This window comes from Chaetodon auriga, chromosome 14 (genome assembly GCF_051107435.1).
Source record: "Chaetodon auriga isolate fChaAug3 chromosome 14, fChaAug3.hap1, whole genome shotgun sequence".
NCBI lineage: Eukaryota > Metazoa > Chordata > Actinopteri > Chaetodontiformes > Chaetodontidae > Chaetodon > Chaetodon auriga.
This window is the reverse complement of record NC_135087.1, coordinates 9,358,376-9,371,748: the sequence shown is the minus strand read 5'-3', so window position 1 is coordinate 9,371,748 and position 13,373 is coordinate 9,358,376. Positions and strand designations below refer to the sequence as shown.

The 13,373-nt window shown below is 43.3% G+C and overlaps 2 protein-coding genes across 2 annotated transcripts in view; both read left to right on the top strand.

The window, feature by feature from the left end:
* Window positions 1–6,736, top strand: part of dph6 (diphthamine biosynthesis 6) — a 55,727-nt gene extending 48,991 nt beyond the window's left edge. Inside the window, exons 14-15 of the mRNA XM_076747912.1 lie at window positions 560–947; window positions 4,952–6,736. Coding sequence (XP_076604027.1) covers window positions 560–947; window positions 4,952–5,070 — 507 coding nt within the window. The 3' untranslated portion in view covers window positions 5,071–6,736. The remainder of the gene's footprint in view (window positions 1–559; window positions 948–4,951) is intronic.
* A 2,825-nt stretch (window positions 6,737–9,561) lies between these two features.
* Window positions 9,562–13,276, top strand: LOC143331288 (uncharacterized). Its single transcript, XM_076748004.1, has 2 exons — window positions 9,562–9,667; window positions 9,972–13,276. Exon 2 carries the CDS (start codon window positions 10,030–10,032, stop codon window positions 13,147–13,149), a length of 3,120 nt encoding a protein of 1,039 aa, XP_076604119.1. The 5' UTR covers window positions 9,562–9,667; window positions 9,972–10,029; the 3' UTR covers window positions 13,150–13,276.
* Window positions 13,277–13,373: the final 97 nt, after the last annotated feature.

Below are 13,373 nucleotides of genomic sequence, written 5' to 3'. Positions count from 1 at the left end.
ACATTGTAGCACTGCTCCAAGACATTTTGTTCCTGCTAATGGCCCTCAGTCCAGAGGAGAAAAAAAAACATGGAGAGATTTTGACTCTGTAGATAAAATTGAGGCAGTTTTCCTCTAAATGTGTGTGGTGAAGCTGCCACAATGTGCTGTGAGTGATCTTCTGAGAAAGGTGAGAAGTCATCTTGGATAGGACCTGTCATGTTAGCAAATGCGGCTCAAAGTGAAAGCATTTGTGCGTGTTTTGTTTACGGTGGCTGCAAGCAGTATGGATTCTCTCTGAATTGTTTGTACGCTATCATTACCAAGGGTCACCTCACAATCTCATGTTAATTGATAGCCTGTCAGTCTGTCAAGTAAAAAGCCTGTCTTAGTGCTGTGTGGTGGAGTTTTATGATGCGCTTTACAATAATGTTCAGTGTTGATGGTTTTGGTGCTTGTGGTCAGAAAGCGCAGCATGCGTCTCAGCAGGAGGGCCATGCATTTGATTGTAGTGTGTGGCACAGCAGAGTATAATTTGCCAGCCAGTTCATTTGAATATCATCTGTTGTCTGCATTGCAGGACTTGTCATGGGAGCCTGAGAGCAAACCTGCGCCATTATTGGTCGCAGTAGTCCCTGCCTTACCCAAGGCTGCAGCTGTTGAGCTTCATGTTACTGCAGTTCAGGACGACCCCACCGAAAGAGCTTCCTGTCACGTGACAACAAAGGTGGCGTGCGGATCCATAGAGTGCCACACGGTGATGTCTGCTGACAAGTGCAGTGCTTCACTCTCACTCTCCCTGACTGTGCCCGGCGGTAACTTGGAGGTCACCGGCGTCACAGATGTAACAGAAGCAGTTGGCGCTGCCTTCAAGGAAGCCGTGAAGAAGATGGATGCTGAGCTGGTGCCACTGTGTGCCAGGGTGTTCTACAAGTGCACCCACTTAGTGGCTCGGCGGATTGTTGAAGGTATGTCACTGGACATGCATCTCACTCCAGACACTGCATGTAAGCTTTCATTGATCTAATATTTACAGCCATTAAGAGGATTTATCCTAAATACGCTCCTCTGTTGAAGGCAACACTTCTGAGATACACTGCTCTTGCAAGTTAAGCTCTACATCAGCGTATTAATGGAAACAAAGTGACAGCTCGTCTCTCTCTGCACTCTGTTTTCAAAGAAAGTTTGAGCTGACATTGGTTAAGTAAACTCCATAAGGTATTCCAGGAAGCAGTCTCTCCAGAGGATCTCCTCTTCTTCCTGTGTTTAATTATTGTAAGTCATTTGTTGTGTCTGCACTGTGTACAGTAACCCAAGCAGCTGGCACAGTCTTTTGTCATCATTACACTTTCATACGCCACCATCTCCTGCTCCCAGGATCCGAGGTTCCTGTCAAGGCAAATGTGGAATGGTATTTGTTTTATCCTGAGAGATGTTCTCTCGGAGGGAAAAGGGCGACGAGCACATCGATCACACGGGCTCAGTTGTCAAGTCATCGCTGAAGCAGTCAATTAACATTTTTGAATCCGTGCCAAACCAGCCATCTTACTGTCATTTATAGCTTTGACATAACTCATCTTTTTGAGGACGTGAAATTATGGTTACCAGTGATGAATGGGAAATAGGTTGATCTGTTTCGAATATGTGTTGATATGCATGACAGACGAACAGCGCTATTTGTTTTGTTACCTAATTATATAATTGTTATTCAACAGTGTTTCATGATGTATGATGCAAGTCATCTATTTCTTCTGTCATTATCCACCATCGAGGAGTAAGATGATTTCGCAATGAGGAGGAAAATATCTCAAATTTTAGATGCAAAATTCCATTGCTGATAATGAAATAGATGTAGATATGGCAATAATAGATAGATTAGATGAAAGCTTATATTTGAGTTGGAACTGGAATCAAAGTGCACTATTTAAATGTCTCTTTAGAAAACACTCCCAAATGTTTTTTTTATAGAAACCATTAACTGTGTTACTGGGTCATTGGTTTACTGGAGCAAAATCAACCTCAATCTTCGCCCTTGACATGTACGTTTCTTTGATTATGGACTGCACAGACTGCTTCCCTAAAACCATTTCCTGACTCATCATTGAGCTGGAATCTGTTACCTTACCCTGCACGCACAGCCCAGCCCTGGAAGCTCACCCACGGGCGTTTTTATGGGTCACAGCCTCTGCTCATTGGGTGATGAATCCAAAAAGTCAAAGGAGGAAAAGTAACACCTCTGGCGCTAGCAGTCACAACCTCACAACTGCTGCTGTCAGCGAGCAGACAGGCAACAACACTGGAGCGAAATGTGACTGCACAACCCCCCCCCCCCCCCCCTTCGGTTACTTGCGTCAGGATTCACAGCTGATAGACGTGACATATGCTCCAAATGAAACCTTTAAACATCTTGTCTCAACTTGTTACTTCCGATCGAAAGGTTCTTGCAAAGATAGGCCCCAACCGCTCGAATAACCTCAACTTTCAGAACAAGAGATGTTATTATAGAAAAAAAAAATGATTTGATGAATGTAAGTTGACTCCTTTTAGCTCAGTTTTGGTCTCCACCTGCTCCTGAGGGAAAATATGTGTCTCGTTAGCAGCTAAATGCTCCAGTATGTTCATTTGCCGCTCACCAGAACAATAAAGTCGTAATAAGACGCTATAAAGCTCCATAGAGCTGCGGGGAACTGCTGAGTCGGGTGATACTTCTCTGTGAGTTCATCCCTATGGGCGACCACTTTCCCCTACAAGTAGGCATGTGATTTGTTGTTAACATAAAATTATTGATTATAGCTGCTTTATAGGAAGGTGAGGAAGTTTTCCGTCTATGTGGCTCCATTACACACGCCCGTTCCCTCAGTCTCTTTGTTCAGTCTCTTTGCACAAAAAGGACGATTTTCATGAGCCAACACTTGTTAATTACCACCTCGTTTGCTGGATAATTTGACCAGTTTGGAAGTCAGTGTAGCACAACTAAAAACCACTGGCTCTGGGCCTTGGCCACTGCTTAAAAGCCCCACAAGCCCAGCAGGCATCAAGCACTCCGCACAGGAACCCCCTTTTTCTCCCCTTTTCACCGCTGCCTTCACTGACACCCCTCCTTCTATTCACTTAGGCTTACAATATTTATATATTAATCAGTTCAAACTAAAATGGCTGTGGATGTTTAGCATAAAAGGGTGTTGTGGGCATTAGTAATGGTTTGGTTTTGAAAACACAGAGATTTAACAGCGGCCCTTTGAGCTCCCTGTGTGTTCGCCGTGAAGCAGAATAATGGCTGGTCCTCTTGGGTAGATGGTTTAGTTCCATCCCATTGCTAATGTGATGGCTTTTTGAATCTTACAGCCTCTGTCCACTGGGCCTCTCAATGAGGCTCCCCATGCAGCCCAAAGGGGGGCTGAGATACCAGGGGATGGGGGATTGGGTGCGCGATGGGAAGAGTTCACAGGATTTTGTGATTTTGCAGAAGCATTTATAATAATTGGAAAGTAATCTGTGTCTTTACTCGCCTTTCACTCACAAAGACAAAAAAAACACAAAATTGCATGGTCACTCAAGTCACCTTCACCCCCCTCATGGCTCCCGCTCATAAGAGACTCTCAAAGAGAGAGCGCAATTATTATCTGTTAGTACAAAGATTAAAACATCCTGACATAAAACAGGCTTAGCATGCAAGGTGTGATGAAGGGTGCGTTTCTTCTCTTAATGAAACCATCCCCTGTCTGTGATCTCCCCAGCTCGTTCAGTTGTCAGCTAGCCATCTCCAGAGGATCCTGCTTCCCAGGGTGCACCACATGCTCTGATAACACATATTTAGGCTTTTAATGCCCTCCAAAAAAGGCCTGTGTTCAGTGGGGGTATTTTAAGCTGTAGTGCATATTAGCTAATTAGGGTGTGCGGGCTCTTTGTGAGGATGTTTGGCATGCTGCGTGCACTTCAAATGAAAGAGAACGAGGCTTATTAAATAGCGCTGAACTGCTCGCGTAACCTCTCTGTCCTGATTTCTCTCTCTAAAAGTTCACATAAATGTCACACAGTGGTACTGCAGTAACTAGTGGATGTTATTAAAAGAACTTAAGCTGGTGCTTGTCCACTGAGGCTCAATGTAGCTGGTCAGGAATTACATTTTGACATCACATTAGACAGATGTTGCCCTGAGTGGAAGAAAGATTGACACTTGCAGTAGTGATGGTACAAAAGTGGCACAGCATACTTTCCCAGATGTATAACTCCATTACAGCCACGCCAGATCACAGTGACCACACCCAGATCCCCCACAACACGCCGTTCAATCAGAAGAAATAAGCTCGGACAGTCAACCATGAGACAGGAACACTTGTGACCAATTAGTGCACGGAGCAGAGGAGGGAAGGGCCAGCATCCCAGCGGGCCGCTGCTAAATAGACAGGCTGTCATCAAGACCGGGCTCTGAGACGCTCAATGAATTCTCACATGTCCGCTGCCCGTCTGTAGTCCTGCCTCACACACACACACACACACACACACATACACTAACGTCATCTCTCAGCTCCAGTAAAACTGAGAGGTTGTCCCAACACAGCTTCCTGACATCCCAGCACAACGGGAGCAGGGGATCCATTCCACTAGGTCCCCCCCAATAAGCTGCTCAATTGTCCAAAAGGGTATTGCGAGGGTGTTCCCGCCCCCTTCTGTGTGCATGTGTTTGATTGTGTGTGTGTTTGGGAGGGGTAGCTTAGAGTTCAGTCCTTGTTGACCATATGTCTGCACTGCAGGGAGTCGAATGGGGGGGCTGCAATCTGCCAAGGATTTTAAGAATGCCAATAATTTATAAATAGGCCCGTGTTCCCTGGTTGAAGGGTTAAGTGCAGCCCCTGTCCTGGGACGGCCCCAGTGGGGTGGCTGCATGAGAGCCTACAGCCAAAGTTCTCATGAAACTAACACTTCCTTTGCTCTCACCCTGTTGTCTCCCTCCTCACCTTTCACCTGCCAGGACTCGAGGAAAGTTTGAGAAGCTCTCTGGGAGACTCCTGTCCGTCCTTGGCCCTGGTTCCAGTCCTGGACTTGCCTGATTCCCAGATCCTCCACCTGTCCTGCTGGCTCAATTTATAGAAACAACAGCCAGACCCCGGTCAAGCACAGCACTGGAATTCAGAGGGGCTTTTCTGGAGGCGCGACTCTCACAGCGCCAACACCTAATGACTTACAACATGTCAGTGAGTGTGGAAAAGAAAAACTGCGTGACTACTGGTGACTGCTCATCACTGCTGATTGTTTAAATGCAAAGCTGCGTCTGACTCCGAGTGGTTTTGATGATGTGCGGTCGTCAGGATGTGTTTATTCCACGTCATGTCCCAGAACTTAGGCCAATAATTCACTTTGCCCTCCACTGGAGTTGTATACTGCAGCAGCTGTTATTCTGCCCCGGAGATGACTCTTATGGAACTTCTGTGAGCTAAAGCTGCATACCAGAGGACCGGAGACCATAGTCTACAAAAGGAGACACCAGCAGCATCTCATCCCATGAGGCAATAAACTGTATCCCCTGATATCCCACTGTTTCTGCTGGAATTTCTCTCAGCACGCAAGCTAACACCCCTCATAAAGGCCTAGCGCCACCGCTGACACCATCTGTTCAGTTGTAAACCTATAGATTTACCGTGTGACCGCTTCGTGGCGGTGTGTAATGTGCGCGGATGAGGTGACTGTGTCTCTGCCTCTCATGCTCCATGGGATTCAAGGTGTGTTATTATTGTGTAATAGGCAATCAGCGCAGAGCACCTGAAAAGATTAAGCCTCTTTATGTTTTCTATTGATTCTAAGGCAACCTGGTTAATAGGAGAGGGACACTACAACACACAGCTGCAGGGCAGGTGTGTTCTGTGTGTGTGTGTGTGTGTGTGTGTGTGTGCGTGTGTGTTGGGGGTGTCAATGGACACAGTGTGACGATGTGGGAAGAAAATAACACTATTAACCATTGCTCCTGGAACATTTCTTTTCTCAAAGATCATGAACCGTATTGATGATCTGAGTTGGAATGCATCTTCACTCCGGCTATTCTCTTCATCACGCTTGCGTGATGGCGGACGAGTGGAGTGGGCTATTGATCTTCACCCACCGCGATGTTGTTTTGATTGTTGTTATCAAAAATTGAACAATAGAGGCGGCCAATAGAGCCTGAAGATTTTTATTGAGGGTTGAAAAACACAAACAAGCAATTATTTATGAGAGCAAGCGAACCCGTGCCCCATAAATATACAGTGTGTGATAATGTTCACCTCTTTGGTTTCATAGGGGCCTGTGAGGGCGACGTTCAGAATTTTTCAATGGTGCAGCTGTCCTATAAGCACTCAGATAAGGGTACTTTTTAAAAAAGCACTTTCATTATGTGCTTCTACACCTCCGTCATGTAAACAGCCATAAGTTTCATGCTCAAATGTTTGATTATTTTTCACTTTTTTCAGCAAATGTAGCTGTTAAACGATTTGGCAGTGGAACAAATAGTCAAATTTTTGAAGAAGAGATCCCTCCGAGAGTGTTTTCTTTGTCAAATTAGTTGTTTTGTTTTTATTTCTGAATGTGTCTGAATGCCAACCAGTGCATTGCCGAGCGAGACTTTGCTGAACAAGCATCTATATTCAGCAGTCTTACCTGATAAATGGTTTACAAAGAAGATTGAAAAAACGGTTTTCTTCAAACTGAGCAATGAAAATGAAGTAATGACACATATTAACCAAAGGAAGTGTATTAGATTATTAAAATTTCACATTTGCAAGCCATTTCTTTGTTGAGTTTTTGAATCCATGTGCCTTTTCCCTTTGTGGAACAACAGTTAAATCACAATGAATTCATATGCAGCAAATACCGTTCACCATTCAAATACAAGAGTCAGCATTTGAGCAAACACAGAGGAGCCCTGCCACTAACACTCAGGCAGTGACAAACACTTGTCGATCAGCACTGTGAACATAACATTGTGTCTTTCAGCTTGCATGTTTTCATAGAGGCGCAGGCATAGCCACAAATATATCGTCACACCCTCATCATAGCCAACGTGATGGCTTATGGCAGGCACATTTCTTTGTGTCTCATCCGCTGCGTTTCCTCACACAATGAATAAAGACAGGGTGACATTTACTTTTCTCATGTGTTTTGTCAAATGTACATTTTCTACCAAGCTGAACCACTCTGCAAACAAACTGTCTGTTGTGGCTAACATTGTCCTTTGTGCGCAGTGTACCAGCCTGCGGCCCTTGTCATTGTGGCCTTGCACATGGACTTTAACTGTGTGTTTCTTCCTCCAGGCTAACCAGGCTGATGTGTGCGACTCTCCCTCCCCATAGCAGTGGGCTACAGTAGGGGAGCTCAGCTCAGGAGCGGCCTCGATGCACGAGACGCCTCCTGACATTGTGGTCTGTTTGCCTCGGTGACTGCGGTTTTGTTTGGTTTCATGTTTGAATCCTTTTTGTCTCATAATGCATTGTTTTCTTCCCCTGACGTATTGTGAAAGGATGTCTTTATGGTCACAGCGCTGACTTAATGAAACTTGTTCTATCTGTTGAGCTGGCAAGCTGTCACATGCTATTGAGTGGTGTGTGCTGCCCTCTTGTGGCCGTTCTAAAAAGTGCAATTGAAAAGCAAAAGAGCTTTCAATTGCATTTGTACGGTATCTAATCCTATATACTGAGTGCCACACTTTATAAATTAAGTCAAGAAGAATTAAAACCAGAGACATTTTACATTTATCTCTCTGCTATAATACATCCGTGAAAAAACCGCTTCAGTATTCAGTGTTTTGGGTTACGACATTAAAATCCTGACTTCCCTTCTAAACATTTCTTAATATTGACATTTTCACAATTTTCATTTTTTTCATATTTTGAATTAATGGAGGTATGTGCCTCTTGTCTGTGTGACATATAGTCCTTATTGTCAAATAATTCAACTATATATCTTATTGTAAATTATCTTGAATTTAAAAAAATGTAAACATGATTTGATATTTTGCCATGCATATTACATCTTTCCTTTCCTTTCCTTTCCTTTCCTTTCCTTTCCTTTCCTTTCTGTGCAGTGCAGTTATTTGTGTATAATGCTCTGATGTAGGCCCTCTCCACAGAAGACATTTCTTCATGTCACAGCTTTGGTGTAAATAATAAAAGTAATGATGGTTTTGGCTCACTATCACACTGGATTAATGGAAAAACACAGCCATTGCATTGTAAATGTTATTACTTAACAAGTAAGCAGAATTTTGATCAATTCTTGATCATCCAACTCAGTCAAATTTTCAGGTGAGACTAAAATATTTTGGCTTGTCATGGCAGGAGGAGCAGAGGTGTAACTGATGGCCGCACTCCAGGTAGCTGTGACAGTGTAGTGCCCTGGCACTGTAACACCTGAATGCAATGCACCTATGAACAATGTTACCTGTGTTTGATAAGGCTATCCTGGGCTGTGCAGTGCCCCTGTAAGAAGGGGGTAGCCAAGGTAAAAAAAAAACCCACCCCCACATATACTTTTAATTCTGTCACCCACATTCCTAGAAAATAGATATCATCAAACACTGAGGCTAAAATCACAGAAAAAGAAGTACATCCAACAGGGTTTGAAAACCTGTGGTTACCCCGCCTTGGTCTTGCTAGACTAAACAGAGCTGACAGACCAAACCTCAGACCAAAAACCTAAATCTGCACACAACACAAAGTGGAATTATATTGTCATCTCTCTGTTATCCCTGAAAAGCATCGTAGAATTTGTACAAAATGTAACCTTCTTATATTTTTGGAACCTGCCAAACGGCTGAGGCATAGATATGTAGATAACTCAGGATTGCTAATCCGTTTACAGAACTAGAGATAAAGATTTGAGGAGCAAAATGAACATATAGCAAATTAGGAGCACGCAAGGCCATAAAAAGAAACCCTCAGTTAACATGAGAGGGGGGTCTGCGAACCCACCTGTCTGCTGCTTACAACATCTGGGTCAGGTCAGTGTATACATTGTATGTATAATTAGTCTACTTTTTACACAGCACACACTGTATGCTGCATATTTTATTCATGCAGTGATGTGAGGATGTGAAATATATTGTCTTTGATGAAAATCACTTGAGAGATGAATGTGATGAGGAACTATATACATCTATTCCTCATTAACAGAAGGGAATGGGTCAGGGGTATCAACTTGAACACTTAAATCTAATGTGATTGAATTATATTGCTCTATAATGAATACTATCTTATGACAATGGCTGCGTGAGAGGCCAAAATCCTTTGATGTTTTATCCTCACAGCACACACAAACAGAAAAGTTTTTATTTTGCTTATTGATTCAACTTGTGTGTTGATCCTGTTGTGACCAACAAATGAAATTGGCTGTTTTATAGTCGATGCTCATTGGTTGCAAGGGTATTAATGATAGTACGCTATGGGTATGCTTAGCATCATCATCGTTTAATTGTGTAATTTCACATAAAAATCACGAAAATAACACCCACGGCATTAGGTGGCACATCTGCAGCTATGTCACGGATAGGAACCGAAAGTCTTTGTTTCCCGCCGTACATTTTATTTTGAGGGACGTACATGCCTGTTGCCAGGATGACGTCAGAAATTGTTTCGTCGTTAGCAAGAAAGCTAACAGATAGCGCAGATATTGACTTCTTAAAATGAGTACATTAGCTGTAATAGGACTTCAAACGTCTATAGTAAGTACTTTCGACTCATATTACTGCAAAGCGACGGTTGTTTGCCGGTTTTTACGTTTGCTGGAAATTCAGGCTACATTGCTAACGTTTTTTAATCAAATTCCTATATTAATAGGGGATAATATCAGTTATATGAATGGAAATGTTTGCACTGTTTTGGCAGTAATATGTTGTAGATATTATACAGTCAGGAAGATAATAAGACACATTAATTTAATGTTATTCATAGCGGGATTTGTGGCTTTATCATTGTGAAATCACTTGTTTATTGTTGTTGTTGTGATGTCATATGCTTTTCCTCTAGGTCTAGTGAGAGGATCACCAATTTGGGAGAAAAAAATCGCTAAGGTGGCGAATTGAAAATGCATCAGTGCCCTGCTTGTCCAAAAGCTTTCACTTCGCCATATAAACTTCAGAGACATTATGTCATCCATACCGGCCAGAAGCCTTTCATCTGCAGAGTGTGTGGGAAAGCCTTCACACAGTCTGAGCATTTAAAAACACACTTACAGAAGGTCCATCATTCAAGGCTTCCAACAGACCGTCTGTGGGATGGCAGTTTAACTCATAATCACCAGCCGAGTTGTGATAAACCAGCTGCAGGGACGAACACGTGTGTCAGTAATAACTGCACTTCAGTGCAATCGACTGCGACGTCCTCTGTGGCCTCTCAGTCAGAGTGGAAATGGGAATATGGGACTCAGAAAAAGTTTCTTCCTTCCTCTGAGATCAAAAATCCAAAAATTATGCCACATACAAGTGCTGGCTCAGTGACTCAGATCAGTATCTCAGATGTTGTTGATCCGATACCTCAGAAGCAAGTTGATTCTGCAAATGTAGACGCATCTGTATGCAATGCCCACGATGGATACACCTGCAAAGTTTGCTTGAAGTCATTTACTTCATTTCTTCAGCTTTTGATTCACTCACCAACTCATAACAAACCAAAACCATTCGAGAGGGGCCGAGACTTAGGTCAGACTTTCTCTAAAAAGGCCCGTTTGAAGGTGCACCTGCAGCCACAAGAACTCAGCTCGAGCAAAATCACTGTGCAACACCAGTGTCCAAAATGTCTCAAAACCTTCTGTTCACCATCCAAGTTGCAGCGGCATTTTCTTATTCACACGGGGCAGAAACCCTACTTGTGTATGATCTGCTGCAAAGCCTTTAGGCAGAAGGTACACTTGAAATCCCATTTAAGTACCGCAAATAAATGTTCACTTGCTGCAGGCACTGAAAGGAAAAAAACGAGGTTTTGTGAGAGCAGAAAAACCTCAGGTCTGCAGCCTCCGCCATCACTTCAGCAACGACCCACCTGCCATCGCACTCCTGTGGATTCCTCAGTGGAACTGGAGCTCCACTGTAAAATAAGCGTGAATGCTGTGCAAGACCTGAGCAAGACAGAAATCAAAGGTGTAAAACCGGAGCAGCTATTAAATACAAGCAATCAGTGTCAGAGTATTTGCCATAAGTCAGAAGAACAAGGGCAGCGAAACTTAACATGTCAAGACTTGAAACCGTTCCAGTGTGTGAACTGCAACAGATCATTTCGGTTCGAAAGTCATTTAATGCGTCATCGTGAAATTCATAGGAACCAAATAGAATTGGGAAGTCCTACCACTGTGCAACACAGTAATAATGTGAAAATGCCTGATTCTGAAGCAATGAAACATTCACCTGCTGAACCCATTCATGCAGATCCCATTGACTTCATTGTTAAAGCGGACACATGGAGTGAAAATTGCTGTAATCACAATGACGCTCTTCCCCCAGAGTCTGACTTAATTACATCAGCAGAACAGCAGAGGGAAACCTGCCATTCCACCTGCAAGCGGCAGAGAATTAACGCTTTGCATCAGTGCCAGACGTGTTTAAAATGTTTTCCATCTGTATCCAAACTCCAGAGGCACACGATGACTCATACTGGACAAAGGCCCTTTCGCTGTGAGGTGTGTGGGAAGAGGTTTCGTCAGGAAACGCACCTGAGGGTCCATTGTCGCACTCACCTGTGGTCTAGATATCACAAGCAACGATCGCTGTATATCAGCCGGCCACCTTCTTGCTTAGGTGGGTTTAACACAAAGACGGCAGCAGACGCATCAGTACAGGAAGCATGTGAGAAGGACTTTGAGACACACCCTGGCAGTGATGTAGTCTCTGTGAAACACCTGGATCCGACCCCAGCGTCAGTGTTTATTCAGCATGACAACAGAGAATCGGATAGATTGTTGCCACATGCCTCAAAGAAAAACAAAGTGCACTTCAGAAAGGTTTCCAGAGTGACTGTGAAAAGAACACAGGCTGCGAAATTCATGCAAAATCCCGGCAGCTTACAACACAAGTGCTCCCAGTGTTTAAAGTGTTTTCCGAGTGCCTCGAAACTACAAAGGCATGAGATGGTACACACAGGCCTGAAACCATTTCAGTGTCCTGTGTGTGGGAAAGCATTCAGGCAAGCTCCACATCTCAAAACCCATGAAAGAACTCACCGTGAGAGGAAACCGCCCAAGCCAGGCAATCAGCAATCAACAGCAAACCCTAAAAGTAACATAACTTGTCAAAAAAGGAAACCTCACACATGCCGAATATGCTTCAAGAACTTTGTTTTTCCATATAAGCTCTCGAGGCACATGGTCACTCACTCTGGGACGAGGCCATACAAATGCAGCTCGTGCAGCAAAAGCTTCACACAGTGTAGTCATCTCAACCTTCACGAGCACAGATGCAGACAGGATAACAGGGGTTCACATTATCTTCAAGGAGAAATGATAAATACCAACTATGTCCAGGATAAATGCATTGAAAACCTTGATTGTACAGATTTGAATGTGGACGCAAGAAGAGAACAGCCGGAGCCACATTATACCAGTGTTGGTCATTACTCATTCACTGATGGAGATTTATCTTTCTGCTCAGGGGCAATAGGCGCTGAATGGCTGACAGTGCCAGAGGTAAGCTCACAAGAGGAGAATAATGAATGGGAAAGCAGTTATTCATTTCCTTCTGAACTTGCCTTTGAAATAAATAAGCTTGTCCGAGATCAAAACTTGGCAGCTCCACCTTTGTCACATCAGTATGAGGGCGATGCACATAATGTGGAAGTACCATGTCAGCCTGAGGGAGTTTCAGCCATGTCAGAAAGCAGCAGCCTGCTCGGTGATGAGCCTGTGAGTTCTGTGGTTGGGAATCAAATGATACCAGATAATAACTGGTGTGAGCCACTCACTGTGTTTGATTGTGACAAGTGTACCTCGAGTTTTAAGAGCAAAATTGATCTTAAGCGACATGTTTGTTCAACTGAAGTCCAAACAAAAAGGACCCAGAAGAATCGTTGTAACATTTGTTTCAAATATTTTGTGTCTCCTTCCAAACTTAAGAGGCATTATCTTATCCACACAGGTCAGAGGCCGTTTAGGTGTGATATTTGTGGCAAAACGTTCACTCAGTCAGCACATGTCAGAACACACCGACTGACTCATTGATCATTGAAATGTATTGTTTGTTTTTTTTGTGTGTTAATGATCATTTGTCATTATGATGTATTTGTATACTGTATGTATGTAAAGTACTGTATGTAATATCTTTCATGTTTTCGGTATTTCATAAATAAACGTTTTTCATGTCATTTCATAGTGTCTCTTATTAAATTTGCCCAGGCTGTATGATTCATATGAACATTTGCTATAAATAAATATTTAACAACGAT